Source organism: Odontomachus brunneus, unplaced genomic scaffold, assembly GCF_010583005.1.
Source record: "Odontomachus brunneus isolate Ranch 3 - 2012 unplaced genomic scaffold, Obru_v1 Obru_scaffold_046, whole genome shotgun sequence".
Classification (NCBI taxonomy): domain Eukaryota; kingdom Metazoa; phylum Arthropoda; class Insecta; order Hymenoptera; family Formicidae; genus Odontomachus; species Odontomachus brunneus.
In genome coordinates this window covers 2,250,649-2,276,664 of record NW_022639496.1, presented here as the reverse complement: position 1 = coordinate 2,276,664, position 26,016 = coordinate 2,250,649, and the positions used below count along the sequence as shown (strand labels likewise).

General features: G+C 38.4%; 1 protein-coding gene across 7 annotated transcripts in view; it reads right to left on the bottom strand.

Annotated features, from left to right (window-relative positions):
* Positions 1 to 393: 393 nt before the first annotated feature.
* Positions 394 to 26,016, bottom strand: part of LOC116844740 (M-phase inducer phosphatase-like) — an 89,339-nt gene continuing 63,716 nt past the window's right edge. For 4 of the 7 annotated variants that reach the window (XM_032816702.1, XM_032816704.1, XM_032816709.1 and 1 more), the window contains 2 exons: positions 6,084 to 6,264; positions 394 to 3,020 (listed from right to left, as the gene is read on the bottom strand). In XM_032816702.1, the coding sequence (XP_032672593.1) occupies positions 1,599 to 3,020; positions 6,084 to 6,264 (1,603 nt within the window). In that variant the 3' untranslated portion in view covers positions 394 to 1,598. The other 3 variants (XM_032816705.1, XM_032816706.1, XM_032816708.1) reach the window with 3 other exon arrangements.

The window sequence follows — 26,016 nt, the reverse complement described above, 5'->3', positions numbered from 1 at the left end:
AGCTCGCATTTGACTTTACTGATGATTTCAAAATGTAATCAACGAGTCAACTGATCCAATTTAGCCATATCGACTGAGAATCTATCGGACGCTTTTGAGATCAATTCAGTTATTAAATGGGCTATTTTCTCTGAAATAGTATGTTGGTTCAATTTAACAATTGCATATTTATAATTGTAAAAAACTATAAAATATAAATATAAAATATAAGACCAATCTAGACTCAAAACTTTTTTCTGAATAAAATGGACCATCAGTTTATAGGTACTTGGTCGCACTTTTTACATAAAATTACTTTGCAATAGAATTAGCTCGCCGAGATACTCGTCAATCAATGATAAGTAGAACATAAGAATAGGAAGAACAAAGGAGCTGATAAGTTGAAGGAAACGCAGTTGTGTATTGCATATCGTATATATTTATCTATGTAACGTGGTAATAATTTTAGACAATGTAACAACAAAAGATTTGCACATTTTGTAATGTTCATATCACTTCTACTCGATAAATCTTCACCTTACCAATATACATCGTCGAGATTAATCTTAAGTGCTCACGCGCGCTAGAAAGTTATACAGATACGTGTTAGCGAGACTGGATGCCTTCCTAGGTAGGCCAATTATACGTTAAATCCTTAAAGCTTAGGGATTTAATCGAAAGATTTAACGCAAAGCCGCAGCTCTGATCTTTCTTGTAAAAGAAAAATTACAAATGAAAGAGAAATTGCCTGACAATTAATCCTTATGTGAGCGCAAGTACTTAAGGATCAATCTACCGCGTATATGTTAATAATATATATTGATCACGAGATTGCAACAAGTTATAATTTTATGTTATTCACAGCATCGATCGTTTTAAACAGCTGCTTCGAAGACGCTGACAAAGCAATGCCGATACCGAGAGATCGACGATGATTGGGTCGCTCGTTGAAATCGTATATACACAATAGGATGGCCCGAGGTATCATGAACAGTTAAAAACTAGGTCTACGATGCGTCCCATGTTCGCAATACTACGTCTTCTGCCTCCCCTCGGATTCTCGCAGAGATATTGCATGTTTCATTATACGTTGTACTTAATTAAAGAGCGACCTCGAATTAAGCGACCTCGATCTGAAATTTGTAATTTTTGTTTTCTATATACAAAATTCGGCCCGAACGTGATGCGCAGCGGGTCGACGAAATATCATCATCATTATCATCATAGCCTACATCTCCGTCGTCTTCATCAAAGATATTACGATATTATATTAAGTGTATTTCTAAACTTCTCTCTCTCTCTCTCCTTGTACTAATGAGTCGATTAGAATCTAAATGTGTTCGCGCGAACGACATTTATGTACAGGAAATACTCGGGGGAGAATTCCTCGAGTCAGTCATAAGCGCAAAAAGCGTCTAAAAGAAAAGAAATATATATATGGAGGGCGAATCTCTTTACGCCGTTTGCACTTTATCGGCGCGCACTATGCACGCGTTTTTACCCCGACGGCCTGTGTGGAACGTTCGATGTCACGCAGTATACGACGAAATGTACGACTGAAGCGACAGCAGGATCGGCGACGCGTTCAGACGTGAGGCCGAGACAATGACAATGTCCGTCTAAAAGCCTAAACGCTTGAGATTCGTTCGCACTGTCTGACTGTTCACTCTTGACTTCTCACTCTGCCAGCTCTTGCTCTTAAGGCGAAATTGCTTGAGGTCCGCCTCGTGATCGGGATGCTTCATCGGTCGGTAGTCCTGCGGCGAGCAGAACTCCTTCTGCTGCTTGTAGAATTGCTCGTAACCGCCGTGCAACAAGTAGATCTCCGGGTAGAACAGCGCCGGGTAATGCTCCTTGTTACGCTGGCGATCTATGCTGCGCAGGAACCGCGAGACATTAGGTCCACGTTCGCACGAGAACTCACAGTGGAGCACGAGTATGTCGCGCTTGTCGGTGTCGGGCTGGATCGTGGGAACCGTGGTCAGGGGTTTGAACAGGTGCTGCTCGATTAGGTCCTTGTTGTAGAGATTCAGGGCTCCTTCGATGTGACCTCCGTCATACTCGTACGGATAACGGCAGTCGACAATCTTGTAGGATTTCACGCGATCGTTGAATTCACCGCGTAACAGGGCCGCCAGTGTGGTGGACGATATGCACTTGAGGTCCTGGTGATAACCAGACTCGAGCGGCAATATGCAGGGCTTACTGAAGTCGCCGGTGAGGTCGGCGTCGGTGACACTGCGATGCACCGCTGACTTGATGTTCGCCTCAGTTTCGGACATGCTTCTCTGCAGAAGCGGCATCTTCGGGATCTTGGGGCTGGGTGTCGTCACAACGGGCACGTCGAGACATAAGCTCTTCGACAGACGGAACTTCTTGGACGTGAGCTGCGGACTGTCCACTGTCGGCGGATCCTCCGACGGTCGTTTGCAGGACCTTACGGACTGCGGTGAGTCTATTCCGTCGCAGATGCTTCTTCGGGGATTCGTCTCATAGCGGTCGACCAACATCGCCGTCGAGGAGGTCGCACTGGGCGAGCGGAACAGACAGGTACGTACCTTCGACAACGGTTGCGAGAGCATATTTTGGTCGCACAGCGATAACGACCGTCTCAATCTGCTCGAGACAGTGCGGGGGAACTCAGGAGTCGTCGAAACGTCGTATTCCATCGACGATGTGCCAGTCGCAACGAGGTTGCCGGACAGCAGCGAGGAGATGCCGCTCGGTAGGTGCGTCGTGTCTTCCAGCGTCTCCATGTCGATGAGCTCGGTGAAGCCATCGTCCACCATGCTCTCGTATCCTGAAGACCGGCGCATGAAGGATGACCGTGCGGCTCTCAACTGCTGGGGTGAGGATCGCATCGGCGATTGCACCGGGCTGCGCGAATCCACGGACATACGCCGTGGTGCCACGCCGGACGGCTCCGCGAACCGAAATCCATCGCACTGTCGTTTCTCCTCCTTGTTGTCGTTCGCTCCATAGCCGCTGTCCTGGCTGTTGGGATCCCAATCTTCTAGAGGCCATCGTGTCTTCTTTACGTTCTAAACAGAAGAAAAATGCGATCGTGAAAAAAAGAAATATCGCACTTTTCAAACAGAGAATTAATTAACTAGGGCACACTTTCGCGTTTATTGCTTCCCCCAGATAGCCAGATCTGCAAAAGCAAATTTTACGCGGTGTCTGCAGCAAGCTCTGTCAGTAACTTGTTAGTAGAAATATAACAGATCTGGGAAAAGTATGTAGTATGATGAATTAGATAAGATAAAGTAATAAGTGAGGAAACTTTAGAGAAATATAACAGATCTGGGAAAAATATGTGGTATGATGAATTAGATAAGATAAAGTAATAATGTGAGGAAACTTTAGAGAAAGAGACAGGAGGTTGAGAGAGATTAAAGAGGAGAAGGAAAAACAAGAATGAGGATAGGAATATGTAGTACGTCGAATAAATGAATTATGATTACAATTTTGAGGAAAAAAGTAGGGAAATAATAATATAAAGTTATGATAGTAAATAGTAAGTAGGTAAGTTAATTATGATAGTAAATAGGTAATTAGTAGGTAAATAGGTAAATAGATAGGTTAGTAGATAGTAAATAGGTAGTTAGCAGTGATATGTGGATTGGAGTCCATAATAGTAACAACATGAAATAATAAACAAACTTTCTGACCGCTATACATACAGAGATTAAGAAAATCTATGATAAATCTTGAGAAAAATCACGATTATTATCGAGATATTAAAAAAAAAAGAGAATGGAAGAATTCTCGTGACAAAATGGGTATCAGAAACCAGATATAGTGACTTATTCTTTCAAGGAAACGTCCATTTCCGTTTATTTTATCGTGAAGACCCTATTTTTTTTATGGTTTCCGGAAATTTTTATCGATCAAAGATATCAACGGAAAACTACGAAAGCGATTCGGGGAGAGACGAAGGCGTAGTACGAATCATAGATGTAATTATCGTGGAGAAACACGCGAGACAGACAGATAAACACATCGCCGTTTGGGGGTCACCGACGATCAACCGGACGCGCAAGGTGTCGCGCATGTATTATAAGAAATCCGAGACCGACGAGGTGGAGATAATTTTCTCATGGTGTGAAACGCGACGCGGAAGCTACACTGAGCTATCTGCGATCGAGCGATGTAAATGGAAGCGACTTTCGTCGTTCGAGTCGACGCGTCTCTTCGTTGTGACAATAAAGAAGCAGCTGTGCGCATGTTTCGGTGCACAAGCCGGACACTTCTGTTGACTCTAATCGCGCAGAAGACATTACATCTATTCCCGACGCGAGTTCAATATCCGTTCGAATTGAATATGCATGGAAATGCGTGAAAATCTCGACTCGATCACTCGCGATCACGGATGCCCGCGACGGTCGCCTAAACCACGATAGAATCTGTCGCGCCTTAATAGAAATTTGAAAGGCAACGTTTCGTCGTTACAAGTTTATTGCCCATATCTCAAAAATAATAAGGAAATTTTACGAAACTTTAATAACAAAGAGAAAATTAAAGATTTATTTATATTACATTAAAAAATATATATAAAATAATCACACATAATGTGACACTGATTCAGAATATGAATAAAAAAGTTACACTTTGTAGATTCAGCAAGTGTGATAACGTCAGATAACGTTTTAATAAAATGTTAGCATTAGCGTCGTCTTTAATAATATATTAATAATATGTAAAACGTTAATAATATGTCATTAATATGCTGTAAATATTATTCTGATATTACTTGATAGTATTTTTTGTTGTTATAAAAACACATGATGTTATCTTTAATAAAAAAAAAAACTGGTATTTCTGTATATAGATATTTAAATATTTAAATATTTTTATACTTAAAGTACTTTGTATTTAAATATTTTTATACTTTAAGTATCCAAAATAATGTATGCAAAGTTTCATTGTGATATAGAGATAAGAATTTAAAAGTAAAAAATAATATGAAATTAATTAAACTACAAAATGTGATGTTAAAATAAAAATATGTTGTTATTCAATTGTATCGTATCATGCATATATATGTATCATGTATTTTTATATGTAAAATATATTAACGTATTTCTAACTCTCAGTGACTTTTTGTAGAGACTATACAAGTATATCTTTAAACAGCCTTTTACAATATATATTTATAATATATATATAGTAATTATATTATATAGTATATTATATATATAATAAAAAAATATAAATATTTATGTTGTTTACAAAAATATTTTTATTTTATTTGATATATTTGATATATAAATAAATATGATTATTTGATATATAAATAATATATAAATATATTTAATATATAAATATTATTTGATATATAAATAAATATGTTTGTTTTATTTGATATATAAATTATATATGTTTGTTGTATTGCCAGAATAATTTGTGTTAAAAATTGTCATATGCAAATATTTCCTTTATTGCTGCATAATTCCTTTAAGCACTTTGATAACTTAATGCTCTTTTAGATAAAGTGGAAAACAAAAATTATTTTAGTATTATATAACAAAGTTATATAATATAGTATCAGAAGTAGAAATTAAATTCAGATATCTGATCTAGCACAGAGAAAATATTATAACAAAAATTATGTTAAAATTACATTTCTTTTTGCAAAATTGGGCTATACTGAAATTGTAATATAAATCACCAGAAATAATAAATTTGACAATTCACTATAATATATAATACAAAAAATATTCAAACAATTACAATAATTTTGTAATAAAAAGTAAAATATGCATAACAAATATATAATAATTTCAGCCAATTCTGATCTATGATCCAAGATTGCAATAATTTTGTTTACAATAAATTTTTATTACAATATTTTTTCCATTATAATTTCAATTGTTGATGAAATTAAAATGAAAAAGCAAATACAATTTTAGACATGACATTTTACAGGAAAAACACTATATAATAAGATGAACTTGTTATATAAAATGTTATTTGACATATGTAACAATCATCTCATCAAAATTAATGTTTTTCAGGAATTTAATGCTTAATGAAATAAATATCAAAAGTTGAAAGAAAAAATATAGTAAAACTCTCAAATCATGAAGAGAAAACGCGTTTACCTTCTGTGGACTGAATGGCTGGTAGGTGCAGGGGGCGCTATCGTTTTCCTTGTCGTCGTATTTGTCCAACATCGAGCTCCTGTACGGAGATTCTACCCAGTTGGAGCAGAACAGTAGCTTAGTATTCTGCACGCCCTCGTTAGTGCTTCTGCTCTGAACGCCACATGTCATCGGTTGCATACTGCAAGAAAACGAACAGTCCGGTTAAAATCAGACTCATCAGGGAATGACGGGATCGATAAGTCGGGCGAGTTCCGTGCCGGCGCGAAGCAGTAGTCGGACATGACATGCGACTTAACCTCAAGAGCATTACTTTACAACCAACGGACAAATTGGTGGGACGCCAATAAATCGTATCGTCGGCGACAGTTCGGGATCCCTCCGTGGGCGAGATCCCGTGACTCTGTCTTCGCGCACTTCGTCAAACCGTGTTCTTTGAGAATAATAATATCCATCATACTACGTACAACCAGAAGGTTGTAGGCCTGAGTAAATCCCGCACTAACATTTCCATCCCAGGCGGAATCTCCGTGAGAGAGCGTGTTCCCCGTGACGACGAGAACCTCTGCACCCAATTGCACCACACGAGATCTAATCAGCGACGATCGATTCCGCAGGAATCGCGGCACGCGAAACTCGGTCCCGCGCGACCTGCTGTTTCGCGATCTGTTGGCGCGCGATTAGCGCGGGCCTTCAACGCGCGCCACACATCATAGCGTGGAGGGAGTCTCACTGCGCATGCGGCCGCGTGGTCGCGGTAAGCGCCGACGATCGGGCGATTTGTAGTGTCCAGAGACAAGAGAAAAGACACGCTTGCTCCGTATGATTTTGGCGACACAATGTCCCTCTCCTTGTCGTTACGTGTGTAACGTGTTATCTGTGTAACGTATCGTTACACTGTTATCACACAATACGTTATATCTACGTAGCGACACGTTGCTTTTAGCACAACACAATACTCGTAACTCAAGCGCATTTTAACGTGACATCTGACGAGACGTGAATGAGACTGCCCATAGACAGCACAAATTTCTAAAGCTTAACTTACAATTGTGATCTATGCTTCCTGTTTCTTTCTTTTTGTCTCTTTCTGATTTAATCCTTAAGCCAGAAAAAGACAGAACAAGAAATAGGAAGTAAAGAATGCATTGTATAGGTTAGGCTTAAAAGGCGGTCCTTTAAAGACGTCTAGAAAATAGTACTTTTTTTTTGGACGTCTTTAAGAGAAATTCTCGAAGAGTTTGTGCTGCATGGGTAAGCTGTACGTTTTTGTTGGTAGAGCTCGGTGCGTAGTTAGACGTTAGGCTCGAAAAAAATAACGAGGGGTCCCAAGTCACCAAAACACAATGGAGAGTCCACTTTTCCCACAGTACACGAGTATTTCGCGGCACACTGCACTGCCTAAGAACCGTACTCGTCGGCACATTCCATCCGCGCGCGCGGCCACCCCGCCGATATACGCTGACCTACGCGGGACGACACGCGAGTTCTGATCTAAAGTGAACCAGAGAGTGGCGTTGATGCATACCTGTGAGTACGAAACCACGGCGGCACACTAGAGCTGTCACAGTTTGTCACACAGGGAACGTTCGCCGCACCGGAAGCATGGAAAACCATGTTTCTGATGAGCACACTCACGGGTGAATTCCGTTTGAATTTCAATCACTCGAGACTCGCACTTTTTTTTCGAGGGAGATCTCGCTTTTCTTTCTCCTGACGGAAGACACGTGGATACCAACGGTCAAGAGGAGCCGGTGAGCGAACGAACAAACGACGGAGCCTCCCAAGATGGCAATACGCCGACCGAACGCCGAATGCTGCCGCGCGCTGCCGACCTTTACTTATATACAGCGAGCCGGCGAGTGGTGGGGAGAGGCGGCCGCCAATGGCCGGCCAGGAAAGGGCCCGCCGAAACTGTAGGGCGCACCGGCAAGAGGAGAGAGACGGAGAGAGAAAGAGAGACAGAGAGAGAGAAAGCGCGCGCAGTAACCTCTTTACAGGACGACCGCTGTGGGGGGCCGCGTGCCCGTATGCACTGTTGAATTTCCGTGCGCAAGTGCACATATGCGCGTCCTCGCACACATGTGCGGATTCGATCCTCGTTGATCGCTCGCCCTCGTTCCCCGTCCCGCCCGCTTCCCTCCCTCCCCCCCTGCCATCGCCTGTGAGTCCCGTGTAGGTCCTTTTTTCTCGTGCGAAAGGGTACCGGCTCTTGATACATCGAGAGTCCCTCGAGTACCGGACCTTAATTGACCTCACGTCTTTAATCCGGAATTTGGTGATGTCGTTTATTCGTTACACGGCAAAGAAACCTCAGTTAAATTAACGTGACATGTTTGGTTAAACAGGGTTTAGCTGAATTAAGCAGAACAGACAGGATTAAGCAGAAAATTTCTGGTTATTATAATGAAATATTCTGATAACCGGCTGGAACACATTTAGGCCTGACAACGGCCAAAGTTTGGTTACTGCTGATCCAATTGTCTGCTTATTATGATTGGAGAGTATCGTTGGATATGAATATGACACGTTTGGTCAACGACTTTGGTTGAACTAAACAAAATTTCTGGTTATAATCACATATTCTGGTATTCAATGCTGATTACAGGTAGAAAAATTTGCTGATTACACTGATTACACTGAGAAAAATAATTTGCTGGCTCAGCAAATTTTCTGCTGGTCTAGCAAGATCTTTTCGTTATTATATGGACAGCTAAGAGTACTAATCACTATTTGTTGAATACAATTTGCTGAATCTACAAATTATTTTGCTATAAGAACTATGATGAATTTATATAAGCAGTTGTAGTTTTGCTCCGATAGCAAATAAACTTGCTAAGGATACATTATTTTGCATCAATAGCAAATTAACGTGATTCCAATTTCACTCAACAAATTTTTTCTATTCTGGTAACGAAACTACTTCTGTTCTGATAACGAATAATTTGTAAAATTAGTTACATCAACTGATGTAACTAATTTTAAAACTGATGTAAAAGTGACGTTGGACGCGTGGACAGACTACACATAATCTGGAGATCCTAAATTCAAATCCCCATTAAAATAAAAAGGAGTTCTGTAAATATCATATAATATTAAATCAAAAAGTAATAAAATTTCTAGTAAGAAATGTGAATATAAATTTGTTTGGTTGAAATAACCAAACTTGTCTGATTACTTTAACCAAAAATATAGTTTGTTCATATTTTATGAAACAGTCTGATTGATGTATCCTGAATTCTGATTAATTCAACCAAGTTTTTCTTTACATGTAGAGGCACTTATCGTTATCGACGTGTCGCGTTGCTGTGTGGTTTTATTAGTACAAAGTTTTTGTAATATCGTCTTTTAGATATGGTAAACTCTAAGTGCATTTCGATATTCATTGATACTTCAAATCTATAGAATATGTAACACAAATTGTAGATTTACAGTACTAACAGTGAATATCGGAATGCACTTTAACGTTTACCGTGTCTGAAAGACGGTATTGCAAAAATTTCCTATTGTCAGTTATATTCAACGGTCATTTCGGCCTGTATTAATAATTATTACTTGAAACTTGTTCCACAGGAGATATCCAGATACGAATTTAGAGTTAGATTTGAGTTTTTTACTTTGAGTCAATATATGCGTGACATTACATCGCGATTCAGCTGACAGTTCACGTCTAACTCTAAATTCAAATCCGAGTAACTTTACTTGAAGTAAATTTTAAGTAACGAATATTAATACAGCTTTTCGACTTCGGAATTTTAGTTAATCGAGAATTCAATGTCTGTTTAATGTCGAATTTAATGTCCTAAATTTCTGCAATTGTAGATCTATTTTATTGAATCCTCTGTAAATTGTTTTCGTAACATTTTTGTTTAGGTGAAAATAAAACGTTCAGTAACCGGTACTCTATTTTCGGCACACAGAGCAAAGCACATACTGTATTCAAGTATTCCATAGGTTTATATATCCACAAATTCATCATAAGTTTATCACAAGCATCAAACTTATTCAAAATATATTCTGAATCTTAACAAGTTTAATATCTTAATCAAGAATATTAAAAGAAAAATTCGGATTTTTCATCGTGTAAAATCGAGTCGACTTTTTTTCAATATAGTAAAATCGAGTCGACTTTTTTTCAATATAGTAAAGAGAATAGATTCTTTTTCTATAGACATACATTCATGTATACTAAGTATACATGAATGTTCTGGACTCTCTTCCGCAATTTTTGTGAGAACGTAAAACGGGTTGAAATGAACATAAAAGTTCTATATCGTTTTGCGATATTCGCAATAATAGTCGAGATATTAATTAAAGAAGATGAATGATCACGCGCGATATAGTAGATGAACCGCAATAAAGCAATGTGTGCTATTATATGTTTATACATTAGATCAAATTGAACAAAAAAATCTTTCATCATTTTGCTACTAACCACGCGCAGATTTTTAGTTATTAATGAAAGAAAAGTGTTACATGATTGTGTGCGATAATGAACAAGTCTTCATTAAATAATATCTAAAAATCTATATAGATTTATATAGATCTATATAAATAAATATACCATTTACAAAATGGTATAGCATTTTTTTATTCAGTTTAAATATTTTCTAATATATATACAACAGCAGATGGCGCTACTACAATTCATCTATTATATCCGTTCCTACAAAAATTACGGAGGAAAGTTTGGGACACCCTGTATAATGTTGAGTTTCTCTGAAAGTTGTGATGAATACATTTTAAGAAAATATTCTTTGTTGAAAATAACCATTATTTAAGGTTCCTGGAGAGTCGCATCATCCATCTCTTTTTCAACAATCTACAGATAACTTTTATCTGATTTATCTGTAAGGTAACTTATCAAAAAAGTTGGAACAATCGGCTCTTAATAGTAGATTGATATTTTTTGGTGCGCTCTCGCGTGGATTTGATTGAATATTAAGGCGCATGGGGATTTAAGGAAACGATAATAAATAAATCATTAACTCCTATATATCTTATTATTTAATGAAATCCGCGTAATAATGTTGAAAATAGGTTACTGGGCGTTGTACCTTAAATGTACTTCAAACTGAAACCTGTATGTGAAAGTTGTATCAAGGAAGATGTGCAGAAAGGAAAGTCCAAGCAACATATGTACACGTTCTATATATTGGTACGAATATAAACATAAAATACAATGTAAAAAATACATACACGGAAGAAATGTCGTAGCAAAAGTTACATGTTAAAATTTCTTTGTTTCTTGTATAAAGCTAGACTATATTCGATATATAGCTATATTCTATTATTCAATATTTATTATAGTAAAATTATAAAAAAGTATTTATTATAGTGAGATTATAAAAAAGTAGATTATAAAAAAGTGTAGTACATACACATAAGTCGTTACAGAAATTTAACAATTCATCTAATACACGATATAAAAGACATTTAAGTAGCCACAATAATTTTGTAGTAAAAAGTCAAACGTGCTTAACGTTTTTAAATAAATATAGTAATTTTCACCAGAATATTTTGTCCGTGTATAATGCAGAGCAATTAAGTCAACAAAAACAAAAGCGCGCGAAAGTATCTTGGGCGGGCGCCGGTACCCTCGAGTCGATCTCCCCGATAGGGCACTCTTCACGTTAATAAAAACTCTTGGAGCGGCCAAAGAAGATCTTCGGTCGCCTTTTCGTTTTCACCGTTTTCATCTCTGTCAAGCGCGCGTGTTCCTTGTTGCAGAATGGGAGATCTCGGTAGATGCAACGCGACAGGTATGCTCAGACCATTTTTTTCCATTCGCCAGATCACAATGCTTCACCTGATCATTCGGGCCACCCTCGCATTCTTCGGGGATTTTCACACACGGCAGGTATATATGCTGGAAGACTGTGGTGGGCCGTGGAGACCTCGCGTATTCACCTTTCGCCGTCTTTCCGTATGTACACACACGCGGCTCAAGTAGAGCCCGGGGCTTCTCCTCACACAAATATGAGCGCATGTGGACGTTCGACAATGAATGACAAGCATCTTCTGTCCGACTTACGTCGCTATTTAGGCACTATTTGTCGGGCTTGTAGCGTTATTGAGACGCGATCCTCTCTAAGCGGTGGCTTTGTCATCGCGGTGAACTCGTCATTCGCCACACGCGACGTCATGGAGAAACAAGGAAACCTATTTTCTCAAAAACAAATGTCTCCATTGCGGACAACACATGTGTCCATGTCGGACACGCTCCGAAGTGTATCAAATGAAAAATACGGCAACCTTTGTGTCCGCGCTTGTATGTACTCAGATAAGAAAGAAAATTAATCTTTTTTCTTCTAAATTTAAAAGATGAAGTTAAAACACAAGGTAAAACAAACGTTCTATTTTTAACTCGAGAGAGTTAAGATTTTTTACCCTTTATTTCGGATTTTTCAGAATATTCTTCAGTGTGTCTATATATATATATATATATATATATATATATATATATATATATCATACACATACACACACACAAGACAATATTTTATTTATAAGCATATAAAAAATAATTTAACAATGAAGACCTGCTAAGTACAGTAAAAATAAAAATCTTTTACTAAGATAAAATAATTATTCTTACTTAAACGTTAGTAATACGCTATTATACCATGTTTCTTTAGATGAAAATAAAGTAAAAGTTTTTTTCTTTATTTTGTTTTAATAATTTTCCAACACACATCTCTTATCAAGTGACTTATTTTTTCTTTACAGTATCTAGATAAAGACAGGTGCACGTAATTTTACTAGTCGACTTGTAAAGGTTACGTTCCTCATGAACGTTTCTTCATGAAGCATCTATTTTTTTATTATATAGAAGCACAAAATAGAAAGACAAAAGAAATACTAAAGAAATGACCAACAAATTTATTAAAAGTTGCACTCTGATTTTCAGATTATATTTTGCATGACATATTGCTTTGAGAAACTTTTCATAATTTCTTTAATATTTCTTTTATCTTTCTATTTTATATTTCTATGTAATAAAAAAAATAGATATTATATGAACTCATGAGGAACGTAACCTTTACAACTCCAAGGACCTTAAAATTCTATTTACAAGAATAATTCCAAAGTGATCCGGATTCTCCTAGTTCGTTATCTCCTGAAAATAGATAACGAAAATAAATAACGTCTCATGAGAAGATGTAGGGAACCCACAAGAATGCGCGAAAACGCAAACCGATCATTCGCTTGAACTTCCCCGCGTCGTCCCTCGCATTCCCGGACTCGACATAGCGCCGGCGAAACCAACGTACTTATTGACTTATATCCTTGGGACGGGATCAGCTGTCGCGTCGTTTGACTTTATCGTACCACCGCGTGAGTTCCTTTGAGGTAAGCACGAGGGGTGGTTTCTTCGCACGTACGATTGTTCCAGGTCCGCGCAAAAGAAAGAGGCAGGAGAGGGGGAAGGAGCACATACTCCTACAATGCCGTGGCCCGAGAGTCACGGAAGGTAGGAAACCCAAAATACCCCCTATCGCAGACCTCTGGTGGACATGCAACGCCGGCGACGGTGGTGGCGTGCGGCATGCATTGCGCGGCGAGTGAGCGTTCGCCGAAGAGTGAGGAACGGGCGAGCGCGTCGACGGCGCATGGGGGTAGCTCAGCTGCTTTCTGCCGTGAAGCCAGCGAATCGGGGGTCGCAGACCCCCTTGCGGACAGCTGCTAGATCGTACACCTTCGACGTTCCGCTCCCCCTATGTGCGCGTTGCTCTCCCCCCGTCGTTACTCCGCGAGAGCGCAGTCCTACCCCTCCACGCAATTTAACATATGACTCATGGAGTAACAGCTTTTTACCAATCGTTTCCTCGCACATCGATCCCTGGATCGCGTGTCGCCACGAATGCCGCGATGTTCTCCGACCTCTTCAGCATGCCGCGCGTGTTGCGGCATGAGGGATCACTTGATACACATCACCCCCATCATGTTCGGTTTCACGCAATCAGCTTTATGTATTCTTCATCATATGTTTAGGGGTTCATTATGACCCATTGTTTAGTGCTAAATGTCCGACGACGTCAATACCCAGTAAACACCAACTCTAACATTCCATTCATGTTATAATTTTCTATTCACCTTCTCAGATAACACAAAATTTTCAGAGAATGTTCTGGGACGTCCTCAGGATGTATGAATGTCAGTTGCGTAGACTCAGTTATTATTTAGTATTAATACATCCTCTTTATTTATAAAAATACTGCGTAGAAACTGGATAAAAACTTGATAGAGTTTTATGCAGCGGTTGAAGCAGTTTACTTTACGATATGTAAGTCGATTTTTTTTTTTAAATATAGTATCAATTTAGTTTTATAATGTGCACGTATTATAACGCGCGTATTTGATGCAAAATATCACGTAAAAAGCGAAAAATATATATTACGTATCAAAGATATCCTGCCACTTTCATTAACATTAAAATTTTTCAATCGGAAAGCATTTTCAATTAAAAAAGTTGCTTATTTTGAGTAGCAAATTTTATTATTAATCAATTGTATAGTTTTTAGATCACTTACTACAAGAAAAACATTACATCTTTTGATTGGAGTTAAGTAAAATAGTTAATAAATTTTAACTTAATTTTAAATGAGTCAATTTTTAGTTTAATCTTTATTTTTTAGTTTTATCCTTTAGTTACTAGATAAAAATTGTGACACAATTAAAAATTGAATAGCAGTCTGATTGTTTTGGGTAACTCTTAAAAGTGTCTTTTTGCCAAGAAAGATTAGACATAAGTTAACATAACTGTCTAGTTATGTTCGAAAACTGCATTAAATTTCAGCGCTGCAATGTAAGTGTAACAGGGAGATTTTTTTTGAAAAAGATAAAAAATGTGTCAAGTACACGTGTTCGCTCGTGAGAGAAAAAGAAAATAAATGAAATAAATTCATACAAAATAAATTAAATTAAATACAAAAATTGGAACAAAATATCGTTATTTAAATTTGTATATTTCTCACAAAAGAAATTATATACCAAAAAGTTAAATGAAAGTAAGTCTTGCAAAATTAGTAATAAATGTTGCACCACAATTGGAAATAAAGAAAAAAGTATTAAAAACAATGTTTTATACGTAAACAGCAAAACCATGGCACAATTTCTTACTAAAGAAACAATGTAAATACAATGTAACATAATGTTGTATACATAACAGTTACGTTGTCGAGTGAGAAACTGTAACATTAGCATAATGTTACTGTCAGTTGGTGTTCACTGGGTCACGACTGTTCTGCAACTGTGTCGAATGGTTGACACGGTCTTATCGCTAGTACAACACACTCGCCGTCTCGATTAGCGACCGATGATTCATTCCGGATTGTAGACTCATTTGTTGAAAAGAGATCCAGGCAGAGATGCACATAAGTCCCTAATATCATGCACATGGACACTAATGCGCCCGTACACGGGCGAGCGCGAGTGTATGTGTGTGTGTATGTGTGTGTGTGCGCGCGTATATCGGGGTCGTGACGAAGTACCGGCCAATATCGACGAGTACCGGTCGCGAGGCGGCGGCAATGCTGCCCATCGACTTTGATTTTTCTGTGAGAAAGAGTGCAGATGGCCGTATCCATTGTGAGGGTTGGCGCGTGCCAAGGGTGTCGGCGACGACGGCGTACCACACGAGACACGCGGTCTCGATATCCCCGTGTGCGCGCCGACCGGCGCGCTGCTAAGTGCACGACTGTGCGTTTCTCGCGAGCGCGCCTGCATGCACGCATTCACGCACTCACACATAATGAAAGAGAGAGCGAGCGAGCGAGCGAGTGAGCGAGAAAGAGAGAGAGAGAGAGAGAGAGAGAGAGAGAGAGAGAGAGAGCGTGTGTACGCATATGTACTGTTGTACCGCCGCCGACAGGTATGCACGGTTTCTCTGCACGTTCACGCGCTCTATCCCGTGTTGTATCACGGCACCGTATACACGCACATGTACACACGTTGCTTCCGATCGATGCACGGCCGTCGGCGGGAAGCCACTTACGTAATACCTGTCACGAGGTTCTCAAACGACGGATTCCGGGACGGCCGGGCCCGGCGTGAACGTTAGGTTAGAGTGCGAGCTGTTTCGCGATCGCAATTCCGATTAACGACGATGGGAACTGCGCGAAGACAGATTGTTCGGATTGACATAGGGGAAGAGGTACAATCATCAGTTTTAAAGTACATTTCTATGAAATTGTCTCTCTTGATACAAAACTGACATTTGTTGAACTCGTTCCTTTCGCACAAAGATTAAGCAAGATTCTAAGCTACAAGGATACGTGTCGGGAAAATAAAATATATATATTCTGCTCATGCAAAATAAAATAATACATTGAAATAACGAAAATCATAATTATTGACACTTTTGTCACGATGATTGGCATACTTGTTACAGTGATTGGCTCGCATTAGAAATATATTAAATAACGAAATATGTAACAATTTAGAGCTAATTAATAACCGAAACTCAATATTTCCCAGGACCTTCTGCTAAACGATTGAATGTACTGTTTATATATATCGACCGTCTCTGATTACAATCTAATGAGTTAATTAATACTTTATTGCTCTTCGATATAGACTACTTTCTTTTTTATTATTAATAACTTCGTATTCGATAAAGTAGTCAGCAATCTGATTTGTGTTTAAATGTGCTGTATTCCTGCCACAATCACTGTACCTCCTCCCCTAAATCCATAAGACTCAAACGATTAATTAAGGCTGGACACGACGAGGAAGTGATGTAAGTAAGATTGAACGATAGATAGATGATAAGATAGATTAATGGAAACGCGCGTATTTAAGGCGAGATCGAATTCCCTGATACTTCATACTCTTTACACGGTGGGAGTGTTTATCTCCAATTAGCGCGAAGCAACGGCTCGCGCACTACATGAACGACTTACTATGTGAACTCAACCGATTTCCATTCCTAACTGGTGGAAGCCCGATCGCAGAAGAACCACTGGTGACGATGACCCGGTAACCGTAAGTATACAGACGACGTCCGGGACGTCTCTGCAGCTTCCTAAACGGGATCATCATCTGTTCCTCCGCGTGTGTGTCTCACCCTTAGACGGTCTCACCCCGGCCGATTTCACCATTCTTCCGACGTACGCAGCCGCCGCATCGCAGATGTAACGCATAAGTAAGCGGAATTCGCAATACGTACGTCGAAGCGAGACAGCCGGGAACGCGATGGGGAAGGAACCCGGGGAAGAAAAAGTCTCAACCCCTACTCGGGGGACGCGAGAGACAGCGGCACGAACGGTAGAACAGTAGATAGAAAGAAGAAAGGAAAGAGAGAGAGAGAGAGAGAGAGAGAGAGAGAGGAGAGGGAGAGAAAGAGAAGGAGAGAAACAGACGAGAGGTCACCGATTTCGACCGAATCCTGTGGGAAGTCTCGAGCAAATTTTCGGCAGATGCCATAATCGATCGAAGCTAATTGTTACGTCGCCGTATCGAAATAAGAGGGCGCGCGTTTTGCTTTTCACGTTCTTTCCTTCATATATACGACGGGGTGCAACGACATCCATGCAATGCGGATGCACCGAATGAGTGTGGTAGCCGAACAAACACAGACTGCAGCGGTCTACTCGGTGCATCTGCACCGTGCACCGTCATTGTTTCCGAATGCGCGCCGATTGACGTGCAGTAACCTGTGCCTTGTTCAAGTGCACAAAACAGGCCACTCGCTTGCTCGTACTTGAGCTATTTCAAGGGTTCACCGGCATCAAAGGTACCGTTTGCATAACAGTATTATTCTGTTATTATTATACACTAAACGGCTAAAAAATACACCGATTTCTGCAAATACCAATATGATTGTATAATTTTACATACACGGTACTATACAGGCGTGCATTTTGTTAATACCAATTTACAGAATTGGATAATAAATGGTTAATTAGTTAAAAGAGTTAAGTAAAATAGTTAATAAATTTTAACTTAATTTTAAATGAGTCAACTTTTAGTTTAAGCTAGCTATTTTTAGATACATCAACTCACTCACTTTTTTTATATAAGATGATAATTCATCAATATTAAAATCAATACGAGTTGTTGACAAAAGAAGATTAAAAAATAATGTCAGCAGAATTCTTTTTCGTCTCTCTGAGCGACAGGGTTCTTTTCTTATATGAAATCTTGAGCACAAAACAATCGATATATTCTTCCAAACAACTATCTTTTCATTATTTTATATAAATTTAACCTACAATTAGAAAATTAATTATGCAAAAAACATATATTGCTTTTGTCAATTCACTTTTAACTTGAATAAATTATTTCAATTTCAACTTAACTTTTAACTATGTTAGTTTACATAACTTTTAACTTAACAAAATTAATTTTAGTCATTAAAGGGAGATTCTGTTTTAGATAATCGAAAAATATAGGAAATTTTCACAAAATTTTTCCAAAGAAATATATAAAGATATCAATACAAAAGTTTGACCATATTATCTATCATTGTTTTAAATAAATTATTAAAGGAATACTGGAATTTCATCCAGTTTTTTATACCAAGCACAGTGTCGCCAGACATCTTTAACTAATGAAAAATATTACAGCTTGTGTAATAATCTAAAACAAATAGGACCAGAAAAGTTAAAAAATATATTAAATTTTGTTCAGAATGAATCTAAATCCTTTAGAAAATTTTCAATATTCTTTCCGGGACAAGAAAGTGAAAGAAAAGATTACTTGTAACCTCAAAGTGTGCCGTCATTTTATTACATTTTGATTTTCTACAACAAAAATTCATTCTTCAACAAATTTCATAGTTTATAAATTTTCTTGTCATAATTTTGTTTCAAATTATTATATGAGCTGTAATATTGCCCACTAGTTAGATTTCAATGATACTACGCTCAACATAAAAAACCTGGATGACAAAATTTTAATTTTTTGAAGCAAATTATTTATAAATTTTGGAGAAAAAAATTAATTTTATTATACTTGAAACAATAGTAAATAGTACAAAACTCTATATTGATATCTTTATTCATTTCTATAAAAAAAAAATTCGTAAAGACTTGCTATTTTTTTGGCTGTTTATAAACTAAAATCTTCCATTAACCTTAAATTTAACTTAGTTAAAAAAATATTAATTTATCCAACCTTGCCAATATCGAAATTACACAGATGTATCGTCCCAAAATCATACACAGAATATACAACAAAAATTTCAATTTGAAAAGAAAGAACTTTCACACGCCAGTAAAAAAGTAACAATTACGACAAAATGTGTTACATGATATCTATGTTACTCTGCTATATCTTTTCTCAAGTAGCTCCTTGTACAACAGCGAAGGCAATAATGATAAAGCTGATCATGCGAAAACGCTGCACGACATCATTGTTTCATTCTCTTCAATGTAATTTGCTCACATTCTTTCGTTTTACGCAACGCGAAATCGTGGCACGGCGTTTGCAACATTTTTCCCAGAGACCCCCCTCCCCCCTGGCTCGTCGCCCGCCAATTATTAAGTGTGCACGCAATCGCCGGCTTCTCGCACCCCGGCTTACGATTGTCGAAGACGTTGCAATTCGTGCAACTCTGCGTCCGGTCGCGCTTGAAATAAAAAGCGACTGTGTTGCAAATTCGGAGGAGACAGTTCCGTTCGTGGACGTGGTCCTTTGAGTCCTGCGAAACAGTCGCAATGCCTCGCTTTGAAAAAAACTCTGATTGCCCATTGTTCGGCCCGACGCGTTCGCAACGCGCACACGCACGCACGTACGCATATGTGACGTACGTGGTGCAACTGTGTGACCCGAGCAAACTGCACGCGCTCGCGATAGGTAAAATATTGTTGCTACAGCCGAAAGGATAGCAGGTACGCGACGGTTGAGTAAGCATTGTGTGTACCATCGGTACACACTGTGCACACAAGAGGGAACTTGATTTACTGCCCAGTCGAAAAGGTACGCGCCTTATTTCGTTATTTTTACAGCGCGGACACTCGTTGGCGCCGCTTTAAGTCGAGACAGAGCGGTTGGGACAGTGGAAACGCAACGCGAATGGCACTTCATGTACTTTCTATCAGATCAATACAAAACACTCGCCGTTCTTCCGTCAAGTTCCGTTTCTTAAGCAAAGTTGCTAATTCGAGCTTTCTAAAAGAGAAGATTGAACACACCATTTTCTCTACATGAAAAAAAAAAAAAGAAAAAAGGAAGAAAAAGGGAGTTTTATTTTCTGCTCAATCGAGAAGATAGAGATATATCATATATTTATGACAATTATTTAAAAAAATAAAATCTTCAAAACTTTGGAATGATTCTTCGACTTGATCTGACAAACGTAACAAAGATCTCTCGCGCTATTTTATATAATTAAAAGGAAATACGGTTGAGAAAGGTCAGACGGTTGAGACAGTAGAAAGATAAAGCGAATGACACACTTTATATACTTTCTATAAAGTCCGTGCAAAAGACTTATCATTTTTTTCGTCAACGTTGCTAATTCGAGCTTCCTTAAAAAAAAAATTAAGAAGAACATATCATTTTCTTTATATGAAAAAAAAAAAGAAAAAGGCTAAGGAAAAAAAGGCTTATTTTCTGCTCAGACCGAAAGATAATCGGTTTATCTACTGATGATAATTACTTAAAAAATGGAAATTGCTTCAAAAATTTGGAATTTCGTTTTCGTCTTGATCTGGCAAACGCAACAGAAATTTCTCCCGCCAATTTCATATAATTAAAAGGAAGTGCGGTCGATCAGATACACTCGCACATGACGAATACAATACAACAAAAATTGAGGTGTATTCGGCGACACGTCGCACCCAAAAATTTCAGCCATTCATAGCTACTTTCAAGATTCTCCGGCAATCTTGCCCTCTTGGAATCTCCTTCGAATGGTGCTGGTACACTTCGCGTCCGCCTCCTTCACACATAGATGAAAGAATTCGGGCGGATTTTTCCGCGAAGCTACAAAAGGTGGAAAAGCAGATGCTCGGGCGGCTCGTCGACCGGCGCTCACCTGTTATACCTGGCACAGAATCCACCTCGGACCTAACCTGCCGATATGTTATACATGACATTCTCGTAAAATGATTTTGCATCGATACGTGAGAGCGGCAGTGCAACGTTATAACCGTAGATCTATGGAGCCGTGACAATGGTACTCTCTAAAGTATAATCAGTGTATTTTTCATTGAAAGCTATACTTATAATTGGCAATTCAGTTATCAGCATAGTATTGCAATCGGTAAAATCTCGTTGAAAAGTCAGTTAATAGTAGCGACTGTTCCCGTTAATGACACAGTTTGCAAACACAGACAATACCATCGCACGCAAAGCGCAGAAAATTGGATTTGCACAACGTATAACAAATTTATGTATTATAGATTTTGCCATAAAATTTTACTTTCTTTAGTTAAAAATCAACCCAAGTAGAGAGGCCGACTTTTTTGTAGTCAATAACTGGCTAGGAATTTTGGTTACTAATTAATCTGCTAACTAACTTTCTGACTGGTTTAAACGACGCTTTCGCCAATAAACTGAACGGTAAAACTAACCAGTTTCTAACCATTTTTTAAACAGTTTCCAAACTATTTTTGTATAAAATTCTGTCAAAAACTTTTCATCCTTTGATTCTACACATCCATGGACACATATATGCGCGCGCATACACACATATTGTAAAATATTATATTATTTAATAATATAATAACAAATAAAAAAATAACAATATAATAACAATATAATACAAATACAATAAATACAATATAATAACAATATAATAAAAAATAATAATATAATAACAAATGAAATAACAAATAAATTTAATTACAAATATAATGTGAAAGTATTTTGGAAGAAGTTTATTCACACAAATTGCAAATTTATTATTTATTTATTATTGAGGTAGTTGTAGTTTATTATTCAAATTTATTATTTTAGCTATAAATAACTAACTATAACTAACTAATAAATAACTAATAAAAACTTGAAATACAAATCACGATTGTCTTCCTCTATTTAGATTAGGTTAGTTATGTTTCCATTAGAGAAGTGTTGCTTAAAACAACAAATTAATAGTAACAAATCATTTGTTCCCATTACGATGTCATTTATTGTTTTATATCAGCGAACAATTTGTTATGGGTATTGATATTTTATTAAATTTTCAAACTTTTTTCTCAGTTAGGACAGAGCTAAAGTGGTAGTGTTTCTACTGAAAATCAATGAATATTCACTGATTACCGGTAAAATGCTCCTTTTACAACAAAATGCTACTTTTACAACAAAATGCTACTTTTTCCGATTCACTTGAAGAAAGTACGCCAATTTAAACTGCTTGGTCAAACTGGAGTGCATCGAGCTCTCCAGCGTAGACTCTAAGAGCAGAGTCTACGAGAGGACCGCCAGATGTTTATCAGGCCGATGATGAAAGCCGGCGAATTTGGTGATTCATTACTATTCACTAGCGATGGTTCGCGCCCGGTTATTGATTAACTGCGAAACTCAGTCCTGTAACAGCTGCACCCGTATGTACTGTCATGGTAGCGGAGAATACCATGGGGCTCTTACACCAAGGGGGAAAACAAAGTTCATGGGGGCGTACGTGGGTATATGATAGAATGGGGTCTAAATATCGAGAGAACAGGCACGCCGCTCGTCAGGATGGTCGGTTGATCGATCCGGCGAGTTTACACATGAAACCGGCGCGCGCGATAACGATAACCGATGCGCCCGATTCGCATGTATTATGGTCCAAGGGTCCAAATTATCTGCCGCCTTGGGCCCACACACTTCAGCTCGATATCCACTTTTTCTCTGTTTCCTCGCCTCAGCTTTATTTTAAGCTATAGGAAAAATAAGAGGTGCCCTATCGTCTTTTTCACACGGGAACTCTTCGGGAACTCAATTAAAGATAAGTTTGTTTACATCATGTTTCTTAAAAACGAAGACATATCGACCGTCGTTCTCCTTCGCGACAATTTATACGATGTGAAATACGTGTTATCATTTATTATTTATCTACTTATGTATGTGTTTGATCGTTATATGCGATTAATGAATTACATAATACGTTCACGGAAAAAACAGTATGGTTGGTCCATACATAAATCTGATTGTGATATTGACCTAAATCAATTAGATGAATAGTAACATATGGAACAACTAATATTATGTGGTTGTTACAACCACAAAACAATTATTAAATTACAGTGACGATATCTGGTTGCTCTAACCGGAATGTATCTATAGTATGTCAAAAATCGATTGTCGTTACCAGATCACGTACAACTACGTTGATGTAGCTGATTTAACAAAGTAACTGTATCAACCATACGTACACATTTACTATCATCAAAGATAATCAAGATGATGCAACTAAATATTTCTGGTTGCATAACTTTTTTCTGTGTACGAAATGGTGCAGATTAGCGAAAACACAGTGCACATTGTCGGCACTGTTGCAAACTGTTCAAGATTATTCGTCATTCACTGAACGCGACGGGAATTACGATTGACGACGCATGGATCGGGAAGAAAAGAGAAGAAGTAGCAGGAGATCAGTATACATGGAGCAGCGTAGAGGGACACACCGCGAAGAGCAAAGACTGACGGCAAAGAACCGAGATGGAGAGTACGGAGGAAGAAGTCAGAAGAAGACAGAAACGCGATATATGAATACTTTTCTATCTGCTGTCTCTTGCATTTCGCGAAGCGAAGAGAAAGAGAGACAAAGCATTATTTCATTGCGTATCTCAGAACACAGTCCCTTAAGGTGTCTCCTAAGCTGTGCAAACAGAAAGTTACATAATTTATAATATTAGCGTGTTTATAAACAAAAAGCATTCTGAGTATTTGATAGAAAAAAAAAAATAGAAAGAAAAATTATTGAAAAATTATTAAAATAGATTACTAGAGAAAAAAAGATGTAGCTGCTGCGCGCGCGCGTTAAAATTTCGTTTAAAGATGAAAATTGTGTGTGTGTGTGTGTGCCCGTACAGTTCCTGCGAAAAATCACTGAAATTTAGAAATATGCTAACAGTCCCTTAAGGTATATCCTAAGCTGTGCAAACAGAAAGTTACATAATTTATAATATTAGCGTGTTTATAAACAAAAAGCATTCTGAGTATTTGATAGAAAAAAAAGAACAGAAAGGAAAATTATTGAAAAATTATTAAAAATAGATTACTAGAGAAAAAAAGATGTAGCTGCCGCGTACGCGCGTTAAAATTTCGTTTAAAGATGAAAATTTTGTGTGTGTGTGTGTGTGTGTGTGTGTGTGTGTGCGCCCGTACAGTTCCTGCGAAAAGTCACTGAAATTTAGAAATATGCTAATATTTCTATTTCTCTTCTAAAAATGTATGTACTGTATATACGTATACAGTTGAATAACAATATATTTTTACCTTGGTATCATTATTAGTTTATTTACTTTATTTTATATTAATTCTGTTTTTTTTAACTTTTATCTCTGAAAGACAATAAAACTTTGTATACATTAATTTGGATACTTAAAGTAAATGTATGCAAAAATTAAGGTTTTTGTCATTATTTTTAATTATTTCCTTACTATAAATGCAACATCATGTGTTTCCATAACGGCACGACTTAAAGCAGCAGAATGACGTCAAACGATGTATTATTGAGATGTTAGTAATTAATACGTTATTAGAACGTCATTTGACGTCTTTATTTCCGCTGATCTTACACTTCAAAGTGGAATAACTTTCGATCCAGACTCAATGTCAAATTGTTTGCGATTGTTTTCAAATTTTTCCATAATTTTTTATATATAGAGACAATACACCCTCGATCAAACTTCATCAATACATTCGTTTCCTAGGTAACGAATTTTCCCTCCTCTTCGACTCGTTCTAAATGACAGCATTTGCAATTTCATCTATCAACCTCGCGTGCATCCGACGTGCGATTCGATGATAGATAAAAACGGACTAGGTTGGGCCCGCCGAGACAAAAATCGAGGATACCAAATTGATCGAATAGACAAGATGAATAGGACACTAAGCTGCGTTATGGTCCTTTCCGAGGAATTCCCATAGTAAACTTCGCCGATATACGGTCCTCTTTCCATTTCGCGGTTGTGGGCATCGCCGTCGCTCGTGTTCCCATACCCGTAAAGTTCACGTCCTCCCCACCGGAGGGGGATTTAAATCTCAACGGTCGCGCCGGTAGTGGGCGATGGTGGGGAGGAACGACATGGTGAGACTCCGCGGCCTCTTTTCGCTCGATGGGGAGGCGAGGGCGTGAGGAGAGGAACGAGAAGCGAGTAGGAGAGAAAAAGATACCCGAGGGAGGAGGCATTGGGAGGAGCGGAAAGGGAAGGAAAGACGGAGAGGCGCACAGACCGAAGGGAATGCGAAGGGGGAAGTGGGAGGGCGGTCGGAAAGACGAGGAAGAGAGAGAGGGCGAAAGAGAGGAGAGACCTTCTTGTTTGTAAACAGAGAGGCGGAACGCGTTCGTGAGAAGCGTCTCTCGCGATCGCATCCTCCGACCCGCTGATCCGTTTCCGCTGCGAATATCGATAAGTCCCGAAATCCGTCGATCAAATTTTTTCAGATATTGTCACCGCCGGGAGAAAGAGAGATAGACAGAGAGAAAGAGAACGGGGGGAGGGAGGGAGAAATCAAGATATACGGTGACCATATCTCCCAGGTTCGTGAACTAATACCAGTTACGTTGTTGTAACGGCAATTCGCGAAGCAAATCAACTTTCGACTATCTCAGAGGTCCCAAGATATATGGGCACTCGTGCCCGATAACTGAATGAATCCAGTCGTTTGATTTCCGGTTCTACCTATCAGCATCTCCTCTTTTTTGTCTTTTTCTTTTTGTTAATCTTGAATGTCCGTGCCCTTGGGGACCACGCCTTCTTCCCCCTTGGTTCCTCCGCTTTCCTCTGATACAGACAGGATTAAACGAGCACTCGCGTGTTCTGCATGAGGTAGT